General features: G+C 36.9%; 1 protein-coding gene across 4 annotated transcripts in view; it reads right to left on the reverse strand.

The window, feature by feature from the left end:
* Window positions 1-1,420: 1,420 nt before the first annotated feature.
* The window catches only part of si:dkey-71h2.2 (low density lipoprotein receptor adapter protein 1), a 64,114-nt gene continuing 42,196 nt past the window's right edge, over window positions 1,421-23,338 (reverse strand). For 2 of the 4 annotated variants that reach the window (XM_036581669.1, XM_036581673.1), the window contains exons 4-9: window positions 17,691-17,805; window positions 17,158-17,230; window positions 16,141-16,215; window positions 15,234-15,358; window positions 13,013-13,047; window positions 1,421-5,035 (exon numbers count right to left, since the gene is read on the reverse strand). In XM_036581669.1, the coding sequence (XP_036437562.1) occupies window positions 4,939-5,035; window positions 13,013-13,047; window positions 15,234-15,358; window positions 16,141-16,215; window positions 17,158-17,230; window positions 17,691-17,805 (520 nt within the window). In that variant the 3' untranslated portion in view covers window positions 1,421-4,938. Of the gene's footprint in view, window positions 5,036-6,878; window positions 6,917-13,012; window positions 13,048-15,233; window positions 15,359-16,140; window positions 16,216-17,157; window positions 17,231-17,690; window positions 17,806-23,338 lie in introns of all 4 variants that reach the window. The other 2 variants (XM_036581671.1, XM_036581672.1) reach the window with 2 other exon arrangements.

Below are 23,338 nucleotides of genomic sequence, written 5' to 3' on the forward strand. Positions count from 1 at the left end.
AACGTTGGAACATCTTTGTTTAGCACAGAGCATGACTGCTGCAATTTTTAAACACTCATAGAGAGAAAGATAAACTGCTTAGACCTGGAGTTCATAATATGGACATTACACTCACTACAGAATGACACACAGCTTCAGGGGCCTACTCATTCAAGTTTTTCTCTTTCCTTTAATTTGTCACGTGTCCTGATTTGGGTTGATTTGCTCCCCCTGTCACATGATTGCATGCATCTGCACTGATTGCAGAGACTGTCTGTTCAGTCAGTCAGATATCTGTCAGGATGCTGTCAGAATTATGCAGAGTAAATAACAATAGGCAAGACATAAGCACTTTATTTAAGAACTCTATATTTAGAACTTAATCAAACAACGCTTTGCATGCTTAAATGCTTCTCTGCGTGGTGAAATCGTTCTTCAGATTGATGTAAAATGTAATGTACACAGTTCTATATAAAACTCTTTTGAAAGGGGTTCTACATAGCACCAGAAAGGGGTCTGCTATTGTTACGATGTCAAGCTTTTGACAATAGATAAACTATGTAAACTATATAGAGCCATTTTGAAAAAGGTTGTACATAGAACCACATAGAACACAATCTCCATCAATCTAAAGAACCATTTCACCATGTCAAGAATGCTCAAAAGCTCTTTGAGTGTTCCTGGTTCTATATAGAACCAATGTCTTTACTAAGGAACCTTTGAAGAACCAACTTTTTAAAAAGAGTTGGGGGGATGATCATTTTAGAAGGGGATGGTTTTTGTTCTTTTTTGTTATGCCGCTTCCATCGTATCCCTCGTCAAACTGAATTCTGGATACAGAATCAAAAGTGTTACATGGCACTGATGTGATAAATAGTTAAAAACCCAGCCAAAGCTACCAGTGCAGAAACGGAGAGACCACTGAGAATTAACTCCATTCCATTAATGAGGTGATCACTGTCACAACCATAGTCAATTAATAATGGCCATTTGTTTTTTTACTCTTGTTTTGTCTTCACATAATAACAAAAACATGCTGTGGGAATTCATTAAAAAGGCGAATACACTTTCAAGCCAATCTTGTCATCTAGAATGCCAGCAACAAAACACTAAGGGCATGTTCTCCCAACTGAGCTGTAATCAAATGAAAAGTGCTGTAACTACCAGAAGAGCCTCGCACAGTGGGAGAATTCCCTGTTGAATCGATTTAGCACTCCGACTCAGAGGGACGCTGTAGGTGACCAACATGCGTCAACAGTGATCACACAGCCTGACACGGCTATAAATCTCCCCACCAATTATCACTGCAGCCATCTGGGAGCAAGTTCAAGAGCTCACAACAGAAAACAAGAAGTATGAGTCCTCACTGTGTTTTATGTGACTGAAAATTGCACCTTGGCTTTCTTTCTGAACGTCTTGTTGAAAAACTTTTTTTCCCATAAAATGTCAGTGGTTTCATTTATTGTTTTCTTACTGTACACCAGATTAAGCTCCCTATACAATAGATCACTGATGGTTAGGCAATCATTATTACATTTGTAGAAATTTAAACTTTGCATAGATATTTTAAAATAAGCACCATCCTTAGCAATGTTCCACAATATCTTATAGGAAAAATGAAAACACATATCAATAAGATGAGAAATGAAAAGATATAAGGAATCATTCCAGCTTCTCCAAGCAGAGAGCTTACATCACAAATTAATTACTTTATATTCTGTACATATATATAAACATTTATTACTTGTGTAATGTTACTCTGACATGATGTATATCTTTGACAAGCTGGTAGAAAACCAATCTCTTAATATTAATAAGTTAACATAGCTGACAATAAAAAAACAAATAACAGAGACATTAAGAGCATATTCAACATAATTAATCTAAAGGGGGGACAAGTATAATCACAAATGTATATGTATGTTAGACATATAAAAAAGATTCAAATAACTTTGTAAAAACAATACAATAAAACTGCCAAAGAAAAAAGACATAAATTTGGTCTTTCATACAAGCTTCAAGTAGGACTCACATCTAGATCTATCAACATATTGCAAAAAAGAAGAAGTAAGCGAGAAGTGGAACCTCCTGCATGAACTTTTGCACCTACAGAAGAAAATGAAGAAATTTGAATATATTGATTTTTCATTCTGGATTGACCTTGGACTTAAAGAGAGGACAGAGAGACAGGGAGAAATGAAGAGCTTTCACTGTGTGGCCAGCAGATGGATTTTGCACCTATTGCTTTCTTGTGGAAATGGAAAAGAATGCCCTTCATCTACCGACATACTGGGTCAGTATTAACATCAGTATCGGTTACTGACTTTTTAAACAGGTCGAGATACAGTTTAATAGTTATGGTCATCAAAAATTAGTAATAGTGCATTACTCAGTAATAGGGCTGGCCTGAATTTTACAGACTTTGAATACTCATTGGTGTTTCCAAACCAGTATTTAAATGTTCATTTTCAAAATCACCCTTACAAAGAATAGTATTTAAAGTTTAGGAATAGCCACACTTCCATTTTAATCAGTTTTTCTGTCCACATCTGCTGCGCTAGACACGCATCTAACATCCATCAAAATTCAAGAACTTTCAACCTATCCATTTTTTTAAACACATGGAGTCTATGGCCAGAAACATACTCCGTACAAATATATGAACACAAATGACAATGCCTTGCCAATGCTTTGCAAACGCACGAATGTTCAGAATGCAGCTTGTGCTTATGTTACATTACGAATTGCATCTTGACACATTTTAGCACACAACAACTAAATCGTGTTTGTATAGCCTAAAAGCATTTGCGTTCATGTTTGTGCATTCCGTATGTTTTTGGCCTACTGTTTTATTTGTGTAACAATAAAATAATACTTTTCTAAAATAAGACGATCTTAGGGTGGATCTTATGTGTGGAGGCTTCTGTTCTCTGATAACAGCAGCAGTAAAACTAGTGATTGTGATTTTGTCGCAACAAATAGATTTGCTCTTTGTGCTGACAAGTTCTATACCTGCTGTAAAAAAAAAAAAGTAAAGGAGAAATGAGAGCTTATATTCCCTGCCTGAGGTAGATAGGTGATGGAGCTAATTCAGAGGCTGTGTGCTCCACACGTGATTTATCAGGCACCTTCGCTCTTTTTATCTTCAATGGCCACGTTGAAAGGGGTGCAGTTTGCTGCATTCTGAGGTGAGTTGACAGGGAATTTATGATGCATTCAACTAGCCAAATTTAATGTATTTATTTTATTGTTCTAATCTAAAGGCTTTTTATGATGAACTGTAGTTTGAGTTACACATTTTGTCGCTGAGTCAAAAAGATGAGTCATATGAGTGTTGAGGTACGTAACGTAATAAATACTTGAGTATTCAAATCATTCGGGCCAGCCCTACTTTGTTAGTAGCTTTGTCATAGGTTTTTCCTGTTACCCACTGTTCAGGTATCAGAATCACTATCAGGAGAGAAAAGGTGGGATTCGTGGATCCCTATTCTGAAATATGTAAAACTACTAAAACATAGATTTATTGCAATGGAGAGTGCTTATATTGTACATGTTCCAACCTCAGTAAAGCAAGCAATCAGATTTTGCAAAACTGTATATAGGGCTCAGCTTTAGGGCAAGCAGACACTGCAAAATTCAAATGAACAAACTAGTACTATAAAACCCTGCTGCTATTCATCGTAATTACACATACAAACAATTTACAAATAACAGTTATGAACACACAGATGACAAGTCCTTTCTTAACGTTTTCTTTAGGAATCACTCTGGTCTGCCACACCTGAGACTTTGCCATTGCTTTACTGCCAAAGGAGCAACCTTTGTGTCTTCTGTGTTGTTCCCCTGCGACATTGTGCAGTTACCAGTTACCCTGTTAGCCTGATAAATAAGTCTGTGTCACCACCATGAGGTTTAAGTTCCAGAGATGGAAAACGGACAGAACTCTTGACACAGTGTTATTAACCTTATCACTAAGGCTGGTGCTGTTTTTCAGTATTTACGGGTACAACGAGCATTTTACAGCCATCTGAGCACTGTGACATCTCTGACTGTATTCTATTACTGTTCTCACATAGGAACAATAAGTTTTGCCAGTAAACTTGGTGGATAATCAGCAATCACAGATTTTGTATAATTGCTGTCCAAAAAAACACGTCTCCATTTCTGTCGATCTTTATTCGAGCACATTTTAATGATGAATGGACCAACAGAAATGCTTGGAATAAAATCTCTTTACATTAACTTACATTGGAAGCAATAAACATTTTGGAGATACTTGGGTTTTTTTGGACAGTGACAATATGCAGTGTTTTTGGAAGCTAATTAAAATTACCACAAAATATAAAAGTTGTTAGAAATGCAACAGTAAATTTGTAAATTTTACAGAATTTAAGGGTTTATATAAATACAACTGCATACAGACCTACAATATGGTCCAGTTTTACTTGACCACCAAAAAAAAGATCTTTACTTTCAAGATGTGTGAGCTCAGAGCTCTGCAGTCTGTTCATCTTTGTGTTTTGATAAGACCTGTGCAATTTTCTTTTGAATCAATATGGGCTTATCAAAAAGGACATTTAGCAGTACAACACCAGCCCCAGGGTCTTAAGAGATTATTGGAAATGTAAGAACCAAAAAAGTACTTTGATGTCGAGTGCTGCAGAGCAGATCTAGGCTCGAGATGGGAGAACACAGATAGATGGCTAGGCTTTGACTGCAGGAAGAAAAAAGAAGACATGTAAGGGGCTCTTTTGTTGCTGCCATTTGTTTGGTACTTTTTTGTTTATAGTGAATGATGCATCTTCTACACCTTTCAAGTCAGAGATAAAGGGCAGTGTTCTCCTCTGCACTCCAGAAGTGTGTTTGAAGAGTACTTTGAGTGAAGTGCTGAGTATTGTAGTGTTGGATGAGGGTTCTTGACAGGCTGGAGAGTCTGTGTAAGAGTGTGTGTATGTGTGTTTAAGCGGACTCTTCACTGCTGAGAGAAACAAGGTCCTCTTCCAGTGGGCTCACAGCTGCATCCTCAGACACCGTTCTGGAGCGGGACTCCGCCAGTCTGACTCAGAGAAAAGAAAATAAGTTAAAGACACAGTGATTGTGTTAAAGGAATACTTCAGTTACAGTTTTCTACTTAACCCAGGTGTAGTTGATCAGCCAAGACATATTTGGTGTCCAAATTTAGTTTAGTTTAGTTTAGATTAGCACTCAAGCTACAATGCACTAGAAGTCACCCAAATCTTTTCTGCACATACATCCCCAAAACTTCTCTCAACTCACTCAAACTGCATCCAGCTGCATCCTACAACTTACTATGAGCTATAAAAATTAATTGTAGCTGAATGCTATAGAAAGCTATTTTATAAGTGTTATGCCAAATTCTGCCTCCCCTGCAGAATCCCTTCTGTGTGCACACACATCACGCATGGTCACTGGATTACATTTGTCACATCTGTTGATTCTACTTATATACATCTGCATTGCTGCCCAACTACATCTGGGGTAAACAGGAAATTGTGTGATTTTGATTTCTCTCCAAGTCATCCCACTGATTTTGTCCTCCACCATCTGAAACTAACAAACAATCCTATGTTCATGTTATGATCATGGCACAAAAACAGGCACAAAATCACGGTGTGTGTGGGAGTGACAGGTATTTTAGGGAGCTTTGGCACTGGCCATGCACCAAAGTGGGTTTGAAAATAGCTCTGTGCAGTTGATTTCAAATGCCTTTCAAATGCACTAATGTGCATCATTCACATTAGCGCAGAGTAATTCATTTCTGTCCATCTAAAAAAAACAAAAACAACTGAAATCTGATGATCTTGGGTTATTATATTATTTTAGTTGGACATATGTTGGCATTACACCACTAAGCTGTGCTTGAGGCCAAAGCCTTGTATCTCTGAAATGGTAACTTCATAGCAGACCAAAGAAATATTAACTTTAATGTATGTTTTCTTCTCCCCAGTTTTTGGTCATTGCCAATTGCCACCCACTAATTAGTTCTCCCCATCATGTAATGTTACCAGCTGGGAGGGTGAAGGCTAGCACACGCTTCCTCTAAAACACATGCAGCTGCTTTCATATTGTCACTAACACAACTTCACTGTACAGCTCAAACTGGACACCTGGAGGTGAACATTAACTTCTGTTATGTGAGCTAACAGGCACCTGCATCAGTGGGCATCATGCTTAGCAACAGGACAGTGGGCAGGTCATTCCAACCTCCCAGAGAGAACAAGAGCAAATATCTCTTAAACTCACTGCCATGGATGGCAGTGGTGTGATCTGGGATCAAGCTTGTAATCTCCCAATTATAAGACCAATGCTCAGACAGTTGTACCACTCGGAAGCCCAACTTTGATGTATGTTTATGTGACAAGACTTTATTCCAAGTAACCTTGGACAAATTCTATTGGATCATTCATGACAAAATCATATAGTACAATGTTGATGAAAACCAAGAGAGACCAAGCCAACTGACACAAATACTCCCAGCTTGTGTGCAGTCTGGCAAAACTGTTTGTAGAAGCAACATGATCACATGCATTAGCAACATCAAAAGCATCGCTAAATGACTTCTGATGGGAAAGCAGTGTTCTGCCCATGTCAGAGCTTTACTACTAATATTACAAACAGGAGATGTGGCGAATGCTTAACAGGAGCTTATTAAAGAATAACAGGTTTGAAATGAACAGGCATTTATGTACAAATAAATGATGGCTGTTTTTAATACATAAACCTACAAAAATGACAAATATTAAAATGCAAGAAAAATGTAGGATATGACTCCTCTAATGAAAGTTTATTGGGTGTTTCTAATAATGCACTAAAGGAACAGCACATCACAGCACTGATGTATTATGCAGTAGAGAGAAGATGAGTTCTTTTTCTCTCACCTCACTTACCTGTGTCCATCTCCTCCACCTCCATATTGCTGCATGACAGGTAACAAAGATACAGTTTGACACATGCAGACATTAAGTCATAATTAAAACATCATATCAAAGTGCAGCCTAGCGTAAAACCTCTCCACAAACTCGCTCTCTTTGAAGACTAACCTTTAAAATCCGCCGAACTTTGTGCAAACCTAAGCACTGTATCTTCAAGTGATTTGGGAGGCTTTACTGACAGCAGCGCTAAAAGATTTTCTTCTGTGTTTGAGACAGCTGTCTGCATGCTGCTTTGTGCTAAAATGAATGGGAGATAACTACTTGGATTCATCTCATTCGAAGTGATTTACTTCAGTGAGTCATGGGCACTTTCCTCATTACATTACTGTAATAACGGATGGCCCCCGCTGTCAAGACCAGAGCTGATTTCTACCTGCTGGACGAACTCACATTAATGCATTGGCATGACACCAGTGTCGACTGCTAGCGTGGGCAGGAGCGAACATGATTCATTGCTCTGATCATTTATATGAACAGAGCTTCTGTAATATTTGCTCAAGAGGATGCTGGATAAGGCTCAGTGTGCCCAGCCTGTCAATCTTTGTATGCATCTCTGTTTATGACATGCCAAGACTGACATTAACCCTAGTGCAGAGTTATTATCGTAATTGCTATATTACTTTGTGAATACTATATTATTATTGTAAATGCTATACTACTACGCCAGTTAAGTGTATGGAATTACACTTACATTCAATTTACATTCTATATTTGCGGGTTCAAGTCTGATCCTCCACATTTTTTTTTCCATTTTATTGACATTTTTCAGTTTTTCCAACTTGTTTTGATTTTTTTTTGCTAAAGGTTTGGATGTAAACAAATCACGTACTGGTGGAGGGTAGTTAACTAGCTGCCCATTAATACTTTATAAGCAATAACTAGCATGAAATAACCATTGTCCAGAGCACACTTCTTTTGTTGTACGCATCTTAATCTTTTGCTCAACATTTTAGGTGTTCATTATTATGCCGTATTTAAGTCTTATCAAGCCAAAAGCTAGTAAATCACATATTAAGCCAATAATGAAACTAACTTGATTACACAGTTTATTAATGGGCACATTTCATATGGAGCCTATATTCAGCTAATGGTTATTCACAGCATTATGATATATAACACACAAATAAAAGTGCTTTGGAAAATGATGAATAAAGTAGTGATGAGCACCAAAGTACCAGCTACTGTCTTGTTAAGGCTTAATAAGTGTATTACAAGGGCATTACAATGTGTCCCTACACTGAAGTGTTACCCAAATCTCAAACACATAAAGGATTTTTTTCCCTTCTGTGAAAAAAAGACAGTATGCACAACAATAGCTTTTTATCAAAATCACATCATAATAGAATGTCTTATGGACACCACACTTTAAACAGAATTAGCCCTGTTGTTCACAATGAACCATCAGTTAGAAATAATTAATTTCAAATTAGAACTTTCTTTGTTATTGCCAGAGATAAATACTGCTTCTAATGAATAAGAACGAATGAACAATGAACCAGGAATCAGGGACTAATACTTAAACCCTATTCAAACTGGATTAGTTTTGCCAGAGGGGGTCCAATTATGTAATTTGTAAGGGATTCAAATGGCCAGTTTGTACAGAATAGAGTATCTGTGTAATTTCCCCTAATTATCCCAGATAACCCGGAAAAGAACATCATAGCTTGGACATTCACTTTAGCATTAAGATTAGAATTAGACAGATCCAAACAAATAAGAAAAGCAAACTTCCAGTTAATACCAGGTGGAATAGCCTTAGGCTAGATAAGTGGGCTCACTCAACTTAACAGATGTTATCCAACAGGACAGAAATTGCTCTGCCTTGTGAGAGCAATTTCTGTCCTGAAAGCACCTTAATTTTCATTCTCCATCTAATTAGCCCATCATGAAAAATGATGTATATTATAGCAGCCCTGTTTTAAATCTGAAGATAAAGGAACTGTTTCCAATGCAAGCTCCATTTCAGTGGTTTGTCCCCGTCTCCTGGTCACAGGTGCCGATGTCTATTACTAGGATTTGTTATTACATTACTGTGAGGTTGATTGGAACAGGACTGCTATTACTTGGGAAGCTCTAAGTTTGACAAATTATATAAAGTAAGTTTCTCTAAAATATTATTGGTAAACTTGTAAAAACTACAGACATGGTTGATTCATCCTAGATTAAAATCATGTATTTTGTCAGTAATCACTCAAATTACAGCACCCCTCCCAGGTAAAAGTAATCCAGCAAAAACAGGGCTGAAGATGTAGTTGTATTGTCCAGGCCTAGAATTTACTGACACAAAAGCCTAAAAGTATTACTGATTATTTTTGGATTTCTAGACTCTAAAGCTGCCTAAATTTGCCTCGGCTCAGTTAAACAGTAAATGATCAAAGATTTAAAAGAATATAAACCCACCTTTAATTCTAAATGTTGTGTGGTTCAAAGAAGGCTAATATTTAGTCGCAATGAGCACATCCCTTTTTAGATGAGAGTGAATTATTGAATGTTGTCCTGCCCTCTCCGAGTGCTGAGTGAAATATCACTCCATGCCTATCGTAAGCATGTCTGGCCTGAAAGAGCTGAATAATATAAAGTGTTACCTAATGCAGTTTATCTCATGAGACACATGATTCATAATGTGACACCTGTCATCTCCTATTAACGCTAAAAGGCAGTATTGTTAAAATGGTGGAGGATGATTAAAAAGGAACAGTGGCACTACTTTTGAACCCTCTCTTCTAAAGCAGAGAGGACAGCTGGAATAAAAACTTCTTAAGCCATTGAAGTTTCTACGGGAGCATAAAATTTACATGATCCAAAAAGTGGACTCGATTTGAGAAAGAACTCAAATCCTTTAATGTAGACTGGTATAATCACTGAGTCTTTCTTCACAAACCACGGTTTCTCATTCCATGTCATAGGATTATGCATATTGGTAAGAGAAAGCAATTCTGGGTTCTTGTCCTTGTGGGCTAGAAACCTTCCATAGAGCCTAAGCCTGGCCCTGAGGGGTTCTCAAACTCTGACCCCAAACCCAGAGCTCTTATCCATCACAACAGTAGTGTCTTATTCAACACATTGGCAAATACATTAAAATCCCTCCACCATGCAGGGATCCAAACTATGACGTGAGACACTGTACTGATTCTTCACTGTGTTCCTATAGCTGTTGATAATATAATGAACCTTAATGAAGTCTCATGGAACCATTCAGGGGATTTCTCATAATTAAATTATTGCATTCAGAAAGTCACATTCTTTTCAATGCTTTAAAGCCAGCTGTTGTTTTGTTATGATAATTCAGCAGCTTCATACGTGGAGTGGGGTAATTTGGAGTGTTTCACACTATTAAGTAATTAACATCATGCATCTGTATCATATCATACAATCTTCATAAACAAGTGGAATATGTCTGAATCAGATTTCATCAAACTGGCTGATTTCTTTTGTACTACAAACAAGCGACACTGATCAATTTATCCTTAAAACAGAAAGAAAACAAATAAGTGGTGCACTTCTTCACCCTGGAGGCTCTGTGATTGATCGTCATCTTTAAGAGCCACAGGCTATGTTCTATTCATTTATAAGAGATATACTAGCCCTACTTTTTTATACTCTGCACTTTGGAGGGTTTAGACTTTCTTCCAAGATGAACAGGGCAGTGCAGCCGTATATAACATTGTGAGGTAAAACTGGATATTGCAAGTGGGTTTTGGAAATAATAAAGCCATAATATTGCCTCAAGTATACTCTGTATTTTAATTTTTATATAACATTTCACAGCAGCATCAATCAGGTCTTCATTTTTGTCTCTCATTAGGAAGATGTAATATATCTATGTAAAATGATCAATGACAAATAAGAGTAAAAAATTCTGTTTTAAAAATTTTAGAAGTAAAAATGATTATTTAGTATTAAGAAGGACAAGATATGTATTTTTCTGTCTGCACAAATCTATTTGATACATTGATATATGTTTAAAAAAGTACCTTTATTTTTTTGCAATTTTTAATTTTCTGCATAATTTTAGCATGGCAGCTGTCTTTTACATTGTGTGAAAATTTCAGGGTGGATGGACCAATAGAAATGCTCCAAAATCGTTTGGAATAAAATCTATTTACATTAACTGACACTGAATGTGAAGAATGTTCTTTCCTTCTCCTGTAAACAATTTTTTAAAATGTGTTTTTTGTTGTTGTGTTTTTTTGACAATATGTTCATTTTTGAACAGATCATCAATTTTACCATTCAGAAAATGTCAGGTGGCACAACTACACATTAATTTAAAATGGGATATTTTTGTTTTATTCTATGATATATAAGTTATTTGCCATTACTGAAAATGTGTATAAACTAGTCTTTGTACTAGTTTACTAGTTAGTGTACTAGTTGTACTTTGCCATATAGACTTTTGTCCTTGAAGTCAAGGTTACACTTGTTTTGTTTGTTCAAATAAATACACATTTTCATGGTATTCCTGGGATCACCTGACACTGAAGTCACTTGGAGTCTTCTTTATGAAGCAATACACTGGCTACACTGTCTTAAAAGCATGTCAGAATAAAAGTCTTTTATTGGTGGTTGTGCTGCATGACATTTATGGAAATCAGAATTTACTGAGGTTTTGAAATCCATTGAATACTTTTAAAGCTCCCCTATTTTGGAACATGATTTTAAGGATTTCAAACCTAAAATCAACTCTTTCATTCAGAATTTCAAAATTACTAAATTATGTTTTTCTAAATTAACTTTTTAAACAGTTTACTTTATCTGCGTATATGGTTGGATGGTCACACCACCATATGTGTATATATATATATATATATATATCAGTTTACTACAGGTAGGTCTACAGCCATAAAATTTTTCCTATGAAATAATGTAATACATACATTCATAGGAAAAAATTCATAGTAAACTGAGGTACAGCTTGGTTGGAAATATTGGCACCCTGTTTACAGTTGACAGATTACAGATGAGGCTTTGCTATGTTGCCAGCTGAGCTACACACATTCAGTAATTAACATTCAGCATTAGAGAAGAAACATGTAAAATACTGGGATATGACAATTTCTATTTGCTTACACTTACTTTTAGGTCCTAACTACTCAGAAGAAGCTTAATGCATCTAAGTATATAAAGTCTTCATAAAACCGAAAACGCTTTTTAAACATGCAAAATTTAACACTTGCAAAAACCGATTAAAAAACTACCATCAAACCTTTTGCATGAGTCCTTCTGCATTCAGAGCGACTGATAATCACCACTGAGATGAGTGTGATTCTCCAAGATACTTCAAACAAAATCTGTGGTCAGTAATGCCTTTCAGCATTCCTACAGTGTGACCAATCCATTTCTCTCTCTCTCTCTGCTTTATGGTGAAATAGCATTGCACCTGAAGGTGCAAGAACACATTAGCTTATTATATGAAGCTAAATGCTTTTCAAATGGCCTTGTTTGCTCATCAAACTCACTTGAGGGAGAAAATAAAACAATGTGCCTCATCACTCTTTTGCTAATAAGCAGGAAAATAATTGCCTCTGCGTCTCATTATACAAGATCCCGCGTCATATCAGTCTCCCTGAGGGGAAAGAAGAACTCCGGCTCTAAGCAGCTCATGCACTTTGCATTGCATATTCTGAATATCACAACAGTGCAGCATGTATTTGTAAAACTAGCTTTGTTGTTCCTCATTTGAAATGCTCTGTGCCTAAAATGTGTAATCTTGCTTTCACCCTGCAGAGCTCAATAATAAGCGGGCTTGGGATTATTCTTTGCAGTCTACTGCAAAATCCTTTCAACACAGTATGAGTCCAAGTGAACTAATCTCTGCATGCACTCTCCCTCTTTTGTATGTGCAAATAAAAGGAATATAAAGGTCATCATAATCCTTAAAAACATGTTATCAATTTAAAAACCTCTACAGTCACTGTGCTTTCTTAAAAAACACCCTGACTTTTCTATTGCAGTGCAGTGAATACATGTCTACCTTCATGTAACATAGCTTGATTGCCCTGTCTACCCAATCAATGGATCATAAAGGCAGATAAACATACTGAGAAACACATTCATTAATGCATGGAAATGCAACATACCTTGAAAATGCATCATCGAGGCCATCTTCCACATCCTGAAAGGTAAATACAAGAAAGAAATCTAAAGCACATCCAGAATTTTGCAAGGAATTACCAACTTTACATTTGAAAGCCTTGTAAAACATCTGAATCAGATGCTCTACTCCTGGCCCACTTCACACTCACCCAACAAAAGAATGGCTCATTTTTACATGGACCGAGGATTAAGCTTGTATTGGATTTCCTTGTGCTTTATCTGTAATATGTGCTTGATCTGGAGTAGTGCAGGCTGCACGTACAGTAAACAGGTTTCAGAACCTGCCTGCACAGTGAAGGGAATTCAATCACCATAAAGAAATTCAATTAACGAGAGGAGAGTCTATCAGAGAGTGCAGCCTGAGTAACTGATGAATGTAATCTTAAATAAAAGACTCCCTGGTGAGTGATTACAGTGAGGTTTTAGAGACAGAGAACACTTTGCCCTTCTTGACCTGAAAAGCACAGATCGCCACCTAGTGGCTGAAACACATTTTGCATTAAAAGAATTAGATAGAGAGTGAAGTCCACCTAGTGGAGGCAACATGCTATTTACTCCAGTTAACATGCCAACAACCTACTCATCAGGGTTATTTCAGTTAACTGAAACTATTACTAAAATGAAAACTAGCGGTGAAAAAAGTACTCATTAACTGAGATAAAAATAAAAATGACACTTTTTCAATACATGAAAACTAAATCAAAATTATAATGTCAACTGCAAAAGTAACTAAAATTAAACCGAATCATTTAGGAAAAAATGTTAGTTTAGTTTTGAACTTTAGTTTGCATTCCCTCACAATACACAATAATTTTTGATTCCCTTGCAAATTCAAAGGAATGCAAAAAAATGACCAGGGAATGCAAAAATATTGCAAGAGAATGCAACACAATGACATTTCAAATGTTCACAAAAACTCTTTAGGGGCTCAGTAGAAATGAGAGTTTATGTTATGTTAATTTTATTCTGCTCTTATCGAAGACCTACTATCATAGTGTTCATCATAATACTAAAATCTAAAAAAACTATAACTGAAATGAAATAAAAACTAAACTAAAGCTATTTTTGTACAACTGAACTAAAACGAATAGTGCAAAACAAACTGACTGAAACTAAACTGCACTGCAAAACCAAAATAAATCTAATCAAAATAAAAACTATTTAATGTGTCAAACCTATAATAACCCTGCTACCCACTGATTTAGCAGACATGTTAAAGTAACATTAACAGTGAAATGTTATTAAAATAGAATGACCACTCTGTTAAAGGGGCATTCCATGCTATGTAACATTTTGTGGCGCAGTATTGCCTCCCTCAGCCTGATCAGTTTGATATTTGGCTTCTTGACAGTAACATTATATATATGATAATAATCATAAATTAGGTGGAGAATAATAATAGAAGTCTGCCCTGAAATATCCCCCCGAAGCCTTTGTGGTTTCAAAAGCTCCTCCGACCTTCAAGAAATATCGTTAGAAGAGGGTCACTAAACTGGGAAATCTCGCTCTAGAGAATGCTGTGGAACCACTTTCAAAACTTGCAAAATTTAAGCGCTATGAAAAGTAGGTAAAAGGATTAACTTTTTTAGGCCACTTTTAGGAGCATTTTATTGGCTGATTTTTATTTGCCTTTTATAAACCAAAGCTCACACTGTGTGTGTTAAATGTCCACAAAATTGTTGGGAATAATGAGTGAAACCCACTAACACATGCACAGTACTTTTATTTGCCAAAGTCACAATATAAATAACATTATTTGCTCTTTAATGGGCCAAACTGTCATTTAGGTCTTAAAGGAAGTCCTAAAGGAAAAATAGAGTGCAAATATAAATAATATAAATCAAATAAAGAACTTCATCAAAGATAAGGAGCTGCTGACTATTAGCACAATGAGTCATGCCTAATTATGCTATGAGTTTTGGTACAGGTGTAGCAGCAGCACTCAAATACAGCTCAACTGCACTTACCTGCTCACGTTATTTACAGCATAAAATTGCAACACAGATCAGCCAAAATAAAACTGAAATGGTAGACTGATTGTGTGTTTGGAGCAAAAATTGGTAGTTTCTAATCCTGGCTTTTTCTGATCTTGCATATAGTAAAATGCAAGCAGATGTAACTTTATTAGCTGCATCATGCCCTAAAATAACCTATGAATTTCCTAAAACATCAGGTCTTTTGAATGAGTGCAAGGTGCCATCATACCCAGGAGTCGTGTTTGATTGGCCGTCTCCGGGCAGGATTATTGCGTGGAGATGGTGAATGGATGGAAGTGGAGAGGCAGGGCTTCCTCAACTTGTGTTCCATCAGAGCCTGGGCTTTCTCAGCCTCTATTACACACATACAAAACAACTCTATTAAATAACACTGCTCATTCAATCCAACACTTCACCTTCAACAGAACATTTGTCAGACATACTACATGTCATACACTATATGCCCAAGAGTATCCAGACAGGCCTTCTAATCAGTAAATTCAACTACTTTGAGGCTGCATCCATTGCATTGCAGCCACTGACGGCAGTCAATTGCACACAAACAGTTTGTACATTGTCATTATGTTGGTTGCCAATAGAATGGAATGCTCTGGAGCAGCTGCACTGGAACCAAAAGTCACCATGTCCAATGCCAAGCATTAACTAGAACAGTACAAAGCCTCCCCAATTTGGCCGTGGAGCAATGGAGCTGTGTTCTCTGGAGTGATGGAGCACCATCTAAGCACCTCTGGGATGAGCTGGACTGGCGTTTGTGATTCAGAACTAATTATGCAACATCTGTAGCTTAATGCTTTTGTGTGGCTGAATACAATCAAATCTTCATAGCAGTGTTCCAAAATCTAGAGCAAAGCCTTCCCAGAAGAGTAGATGCTGTTACTGCAGCAACAGTGGGGAGAAACTTGATTGATTTTAGAAGAAAACGTTGGATAAGCAGGCGTCTTCAAATTTTTCGACAAATATTGTAGATAAGCTGTTGACTGGGTTTCAAAGCAGACTATACTAATGTCACAAACGGAATAACAAATAATTTGAAACAACAAAAAGGAAAAGCGTAATGCAGTAATAGCGGAGAAAGGTTTACCACATTCACTGGTACTATGGCCATTTATTGGTACCTGAGTCACAGTGAGGTTTGGGTTCCACCTGAGGGTCACTGCTTGAACAACATGTGTGAGCCTTCTTACTTTTGTCTAAAGAGAGAAAAACCATTTGAAACACATTATCCTAAAGTAAGTACTGTTTATGAGAGACATTTAGTCATATGCAAAAGTTTTGGCATCCTTGGTGACATCCCCACATGACATGTTATGGTGATTTTCTAAGTGCAAATAAGTAAACTCACCCTCTACAGAGAACACACTTTTGCACATCTTAATGCATGTTTACTGTTCATTGGCTAGACTTAACATACTGGAAAAAAAATACATTATAAAATGTTGAATATTACAAATTATGTTTTAGTCAATATGTTAAACTCAGCGAATAAATAGAAACTCTGCACTAGAATATCAGAAAATGTTACCCTGTAAAGGATGGAATCACTTAGAAAATCAACAAAATGTGTCATTTGACCAGTGGTGTTGAAACTTTTGCATATGACTGTATGTAACATAGAGATCATACTGAATAGGTCATGGATATGAATAAGTAACAGGTAATGGATATGGTCACTGTCACATCAAAACATCAGAGCTCCAATTTTGACTTAATTTTTATTGTTGTTGGTTTTTTTTTTACATATTTAAAATTGCCATCTGCCCTTTACACTGTATAAACATTTCAAGACAAATAGATAAATGAATAGAAATGAAATATTCTTCTTACATTAACATGCATCAACCCCCTAGAATTCCCAAGCATTAGTACATTCCTACTTCTTGTAATTCAGTAACAGCATGGAAAACAAATTAAAATGAGTTATTCTTAAGGTAATATCAGAGAGGAATGAAAGCCTGGACCTGCCAGCGTTAAAAGTTCAGAACGTGTTTATCTTCTTCTGCAAAGTTACTATTGGAGATCCAAATATTTGTTATGACAGTGATGATATATTAAATACTAAGTACTATTTTTACTGGCATGAGTTAATTTAGCAGGGGACCATGACATTAAAACACCAAATGTCCAGTCCTCACCTTCTTGGGCAATCTCCCAGAGGTCCAGAGCCACCTTAAACGCCTGTGCCACTGTCAGGGTGACTGCCTGGGCCTGCAGAGGACATAACAAGCTGAGCTGGCAGCTTCTCCGCAGGGTGCTGACACTAGACAGCATGAGGACACTGCACCAGACATCACATACTACACAGGACAGAAACTGTAGTGGACAGTGACAGACACCAGATGGAGCTACGTGCTCAAAAGACCACTGCCCCCATAGCTCTAGAAATGCTGGCAAAGGGAATAATCTACAGATTTAATATACAATGAGGGCTGTCATAGTTTTTTAAAGGCCAAACAATAAAATTAGACTTAACTGAACAATTACAAACCAATAAACTACAAAGCATTAAAAAAAAACTTTACTGAGTAATCTAGTTTAACTGATTGTGACAGGACTACATAAAATACACAGTCATACATACACAAAGAACAAAATACAGGCGCAAAGATTGAAGACAATTAAGACAAAACTGTCAGAAATCAATTCATTATCTAAGACACAAACTCACAATTTTCTTCTTTTGGCAGAGGAAGGCATGGCACTCCAGGGTTTCATTGAACTGACTCTGTGAGACGTAGGCGAACACCTTATCCTGAGTTTTATCAGCTGTGCAGTAGGATATTCTGCAGAGAAAATCAGCAGTGTTTATTCAGTGGGCAATCTGCCTTCAGCATCATAAAAATAGTAAATGTGAAGCAGCTGTGTAGGTGTACACTGCCTTGACCTCTGTAATCATTAAATCCATTGAGAGACTGGTGTTAGCATATCTAAAGGTCATTGCAACCACTCACTGTACTTTGCACGTTTGGCTAACAGGTTAGTGGATAAACATGGAACTTTACTTTATCCTTCAAAACTTTGAGCATTCAAGGACTCCTGCAAGGATCTTGTTCTAAGACATCAGCTTATGTTATGCTGAACTACTGTCTGACTTCATATGACATTCATACCACTGTTTACTGAAATATATCTCTAAACTGCTCAGCATATTTTGCACATTTCGCACGGACACATATACACACTTCTATGCACCAGTACACTTCTGTGCCTCTAGTTTTTCCGTATTTATTGTCTATTTATTGTTTAGCATCATCCTAACACAATTAATGCTGTCACCACCCAGGGATGTGCGCTCTCCCCATTGTTCTTTTCACTGTAACCTAATGACCACAGACCACTGTGTTAAAATGCATTAGTTTCCAGATGACTCTACAGTCAATGGTCACTAGTCAAACAGCTGGTCCTTTGAAAGCAGTCACAACAGCCTGGAGCTGATCAGAGTCAAAATAGTGGAGATGACAGTGAACTTCAGGAGGTCCCCCTTACTTCTGCCAGTCCTCATCATCTTCAACAAAAAGTGACTCCTATCCCTTCAAGTTCTAAAGATCACCAATAGCATGAAGTAAAATATGAACACTAACTCCACTGCAAAGAAAACCCAGCAGAGGATGTGCTTCCAGAACCATGTTCTACCAGTCTCAAGAGGTTCAGTCTAAGACAGCTATCACAGAGTCAGCACCTGGCTCAGTCTCGTGCAGCTCTGCCACCAAACACAACACTCCCAAAAAAATAAAAAAAGATGCTCACATGAGTGTAAGATAGTGCTCATCTGATAGTATCTGGTGCTCACTTGATAGTATTTGGTGCTCACCACATAGTATCTAGTGCTCATTTGATAGTACCTAGTGCTCACCACATAATATTTAGTGCTAACCTGATAGTATCTAGTGCTCACCACATAATATTTTGTGCTCACTTTTTAGTATCAGGTGCTCACTTGATAGTAATTAATGCACACCTGATAGTATCTAGTGCTCATCACATAATATTTAGTGCTAACCTGATAGTATCTAGTGCTAACTTGATAGTATCATGTGCTCACCACATAGTATCTAGTGCTCACCTAATGGTATCTAGTGCTCACCACATACTTTTTGGTACTCACCTGATAGTATCTGGTGCACACTTAATAGCATTGGGTGCTCATCTGATAGTATCTGGTGCACCAAGATTTTTACCAAGTAAAAAAAAAAACTTACACTGCATCCCTTAAAAAAAAAAATCACAGGGGCTCCATATCACTTTACACAAACACTGCACATTTTTTTATGAACACATGTATGTGTGAATGTCTGTAGATTTCAGGCATGCAAACAAACACACAAACAAGCTAACTTTCCTGTCTGGTATTTTTTTCCCATTCAGACATAAACACTAATCTTAATGTCATAACCAAAAAAAGGAAATAGATAAAAGTGTCTGCTAATAACATAAATGTAATGTTTACAGACCTGTATAGTAAACGTCACTGTTAGGGATCACTTTCAAGTAATTTAGAATTGTTATGTTGGCGAGCTTACGTAGGAATACAGTAAAACTTTTCATATCTGTTTCCAATAGGTCTCACATACTGCATAGCACATAGAATATAGGCTACTATTGCTAACTGTAGGAGACTATAGAAGCACCTTAACTGCCTAATTTGACAAAGCTTGCTGGTTTGTGTGGAGTATTTTGGAGAGGTTACCAAGCTTATTATGTCAGCTCAATGTGCAGCAGTTACCTTGTATTGTAATATTAGCATTTTGGCTCATTAATGACCTCAGACAATCCCGCAACATTCAGAGGCAAAACGTATGTATGGCAAAACATTTTTTGGTAAACAGAAACATTTCTGGAACATTTCTGTTTACCAAAAGGTACAATGATTTTTAAAAATACTGTTCATTTTTCTCACAAAGAAACCAGCTTAGACCCAGAGTTCCTAAAATGGACATGATACATGATGTGAACTGCTGTGTAACTGAAGACAAATTCACTGTGTGTGCTGACATACTTGGTCAATAAGGCATGATTCTGATTCTAATTAAACACTAATTAAAGTTGAGAAAAAGCAAATCCATTAGAGATGGAACCAAACAGTGAACAGCCTCCAATATTCCCTGATTGAGTGTAAGGTTACTGCTGGTCAAATCAAAGACTTTTCTTATATACATACTTAAAAAATGGTTCTTCAGGGGTTCTTTAGTAAAGAATATGGTTCTATATAGAACCCTTTGCATGATTAAAGGGTTCTTTGCATCGTAAGGCATTTTTTCAAGTTGTTGGAAAATGGACTATAGATGGTTTTATGTAGAACCGTTTTGAAAAGGGTTCTATATAGCACCAAAAAGGGTTCTTCTATTGTAACAAGCTTAACATTGTAACAATAGAAGAACCCTTTTTGGTGCTATAAAGAACCCTTTTTAAAACAGTGCTATATAGCACCACATACAGTGCATTCTCCATCAATCTGAAGAACTTTCACAATGCAAAGAACTCTTTAAACATGCCAAGGGTTCTTTGAGGTTTCATGGTTTTATATAAAACCATTTTCTTCACTAAAGAACCCTCAAAGAGCCATCCTTTGAAAGGTGTAGTGTAAAGTGAAATAAAACAATGTCCAGTGGACAAAAAGCAGGTCTGCTTTGGACAGTCTAAACAAGGGGTCAGGGGGTTTCATTTCATTGTAATAAAAGTTATTTTCCAGTTACAGACATTTCACTCCAATGAACTGAAACCAGTCCTTGTATTGTGTACAAGTTATTATTTTGTTCCAGTAATCGTGCATTACAAAAGTCATTATAAAGTGAGATTCACTACTTTGAATCACATCTTCTTTTGCCTCCTGTGTCATACATTATCAATCCAACAGCTTTACTTAGTTCCAGTGTAAAACTGTACTAGACCTAGACATCACTGCACAACTCATGGTGGATAGAATCAAGACTAGACTGCTTATAAATAATGAAATTCCAGCTGGCGACCATGAAATACTGAAAATACAATCCAAACAAAACCAGTACGACTGGTGGGAGGCCACTCTCTGCTCTGAAATATTGGGTTTGTCATCTTAAAGCATGCAGAGAGGAAGTAGTATTGATTCCACTCATTCAAGCATATCGAGTAGCCATACAGAGCGGAGGATTACTCTGTAGAAGCAGACATGAGGGGAGTCACTGAAAATAGATTTGTGCATTAAATCCAAATAAGAAATGTGCAGCTGTAACAGAGCACCGGATTACAAGCTGAAGCTGATTTTGACACGTCTCTTATCTCTAGTCTTAAAAACGAATCTTCCTGATGTAATTCATTTATGCTAAAATGAAATGTAATGTCAAGATCCTTGACCCAAAAACACTGAGAACCAGGCTAAGGTATAAATGGGCTCCTGGGGCTAAGCCCTCTCTCGCTTAAAAAAAAAAATATATCAAGTTTTAATTTTTGGTGTCTGGGCAAGGACATTTAGAGTTTGTAACATGGTCATCTGAAGCCTTGCAGAAGATATGCAAGATATTTTTACATCATATATTGCTGTTTTACAGAGTCCTTTAGTAATGATTTGAATTTAAATCTTGTTATGTTCTGTAACACATTGGAACACCATTCCAGAAGTAAAGGTCTGGATGAAGCAGTGCCCTAGACCAGCTTATGTTTCAGAAGGCACAGCAAAAGCAAAATAAGAAACTTTACAACTGATAACAGAAGTGTTTGTTCGCTTTCTAGTGTCCGCAGATCTGAGTGGTATCATTTGAATGTTGAGTCATCTTTGTGTAATTAATACTGTTGTGTTGATGTAAAATATGGAAATGTAGCGCTTTAAAGGCAAATGCTTTTTCACTGAACAGGCAGCAAAAAGAACCGCTGCTCAGTGCTAACTGACACTGCCAGAAGGCAGGTAGGTAGGTCACTTCTAACCGTACCTCTTCACTTTCTGGTAGGCGGCCACACAGGCACTACTACCCCACTTCCCGACACAGTAAAGCACAAGCCACACAACAGCACCTCATTATGCTAATAACAACGGCTTATTTACAAAGAAAGTCTCTCCCACTGTAGCGCGATCCAGTGGTGGGGCACCATAATACATTTTTTTGATGATTCATATATTTGTTGAAAATTTGAATGTGAACTAATTTTATGAGCTTTTATAAAATGTCCACGATAAATTAGCACATTGGCCAATGTGGCCAGAAAGAAAAGTAATAATTCATGTCAAGCTAAAAAGCATACTGTCAGGTGAACGTTAGATATTTAAACATTTTTTTTATTTATATAGCGCTTTTTACAACAGGTGTTGTCACAAAGCGGCAAATATATGAAAACGTGACTGACTGGGCACTAGACATTTTTCTACCTTCTGGCTTAACAGATCACATCATATATTATCACGATAGTGTTGTTAAAATAATGTTGACTTTGCCTGATGTTTGCGGTTTTGAGTCCTTGTACTCTGCCTTGATGAAATCCTTCTGTGTCAGTTGCACTGAAAGCTCCATTAGCCTTTAGGAGATGTTTATACATGTTACTGTATATTTAACTTTTAGAAAACGGTTCTACCTCTAAGTTTATAAAGAGTTTTTATATATGTTCTGTTTTCCAGACTGTTTTTAATAACCTTTTTTACTCTTTCATTCTCTGTGTTACAAAAATAAATAGGTTTAAGAACATTCACTTAGCGATTACACTGATGTATTTGGAATAATAAATCAAAAGTTGCTAGAATTTGTTTTTGTTCTTCAGCTTTAGCACTAAAGGTCAGAGACCCTGATATGAAGAAAAACTAAGCTTTTAAGAAACAGCAGTCAACAGCTCTAGACTTTAGCAGAAAAACCTGATATATTATTTTGAGTGCAGGAAATTCACTAGATTCACACATTTATCATGAAGTATGATAAATCTCCCCCCGTCTCCCCTCTGCCTAAAAAAGGATGACTTCCCAAGTAAAACCTGCCATTTCCACTACCAAGTCCACCACCCAGAAATGGTCAGCCAGTAGTGGCTCTTTGGTCAAAGTGACCACAGATTAAAGGCTAGAGGATGGCTTACATTAACCATACATGGCAACAGATAGGTTACAGTCTCTAACTTGGTTAATTGGTCAGTGTGAATATAACCGTTTAAGCAGAATATAGGGACGATTCAGTGATTCAGTATTTAGTGATTTATTTTAAGTAACTCGGTTAATCTATGTTTGCATCCTTCAATTGTACAATATCAATGTGCAGTTAAACCAGTAAAGTTGTGTTAAGTCCTAGAAGTGCTCTTCAAAAGGAATTTTAACTCACAGGTAGAGGAGCTGAACTGGACATCATAAGATCAAGGTGAAAAACACAA

This window comes from Colossoma macropomum, unplaced genomic scaffold (genome assembly GCF_904425465.1).
Source record: "Colossoma macropomum unplaced genomic scaffold, Colossoma_macropomum, whole genome shotgun sequence".
NCBI lineage: Eukaryota > Metazoa > Chordata > Actinopteri > Characiformes > Serrasalmidae > Colossoma > Colossoma macropomum.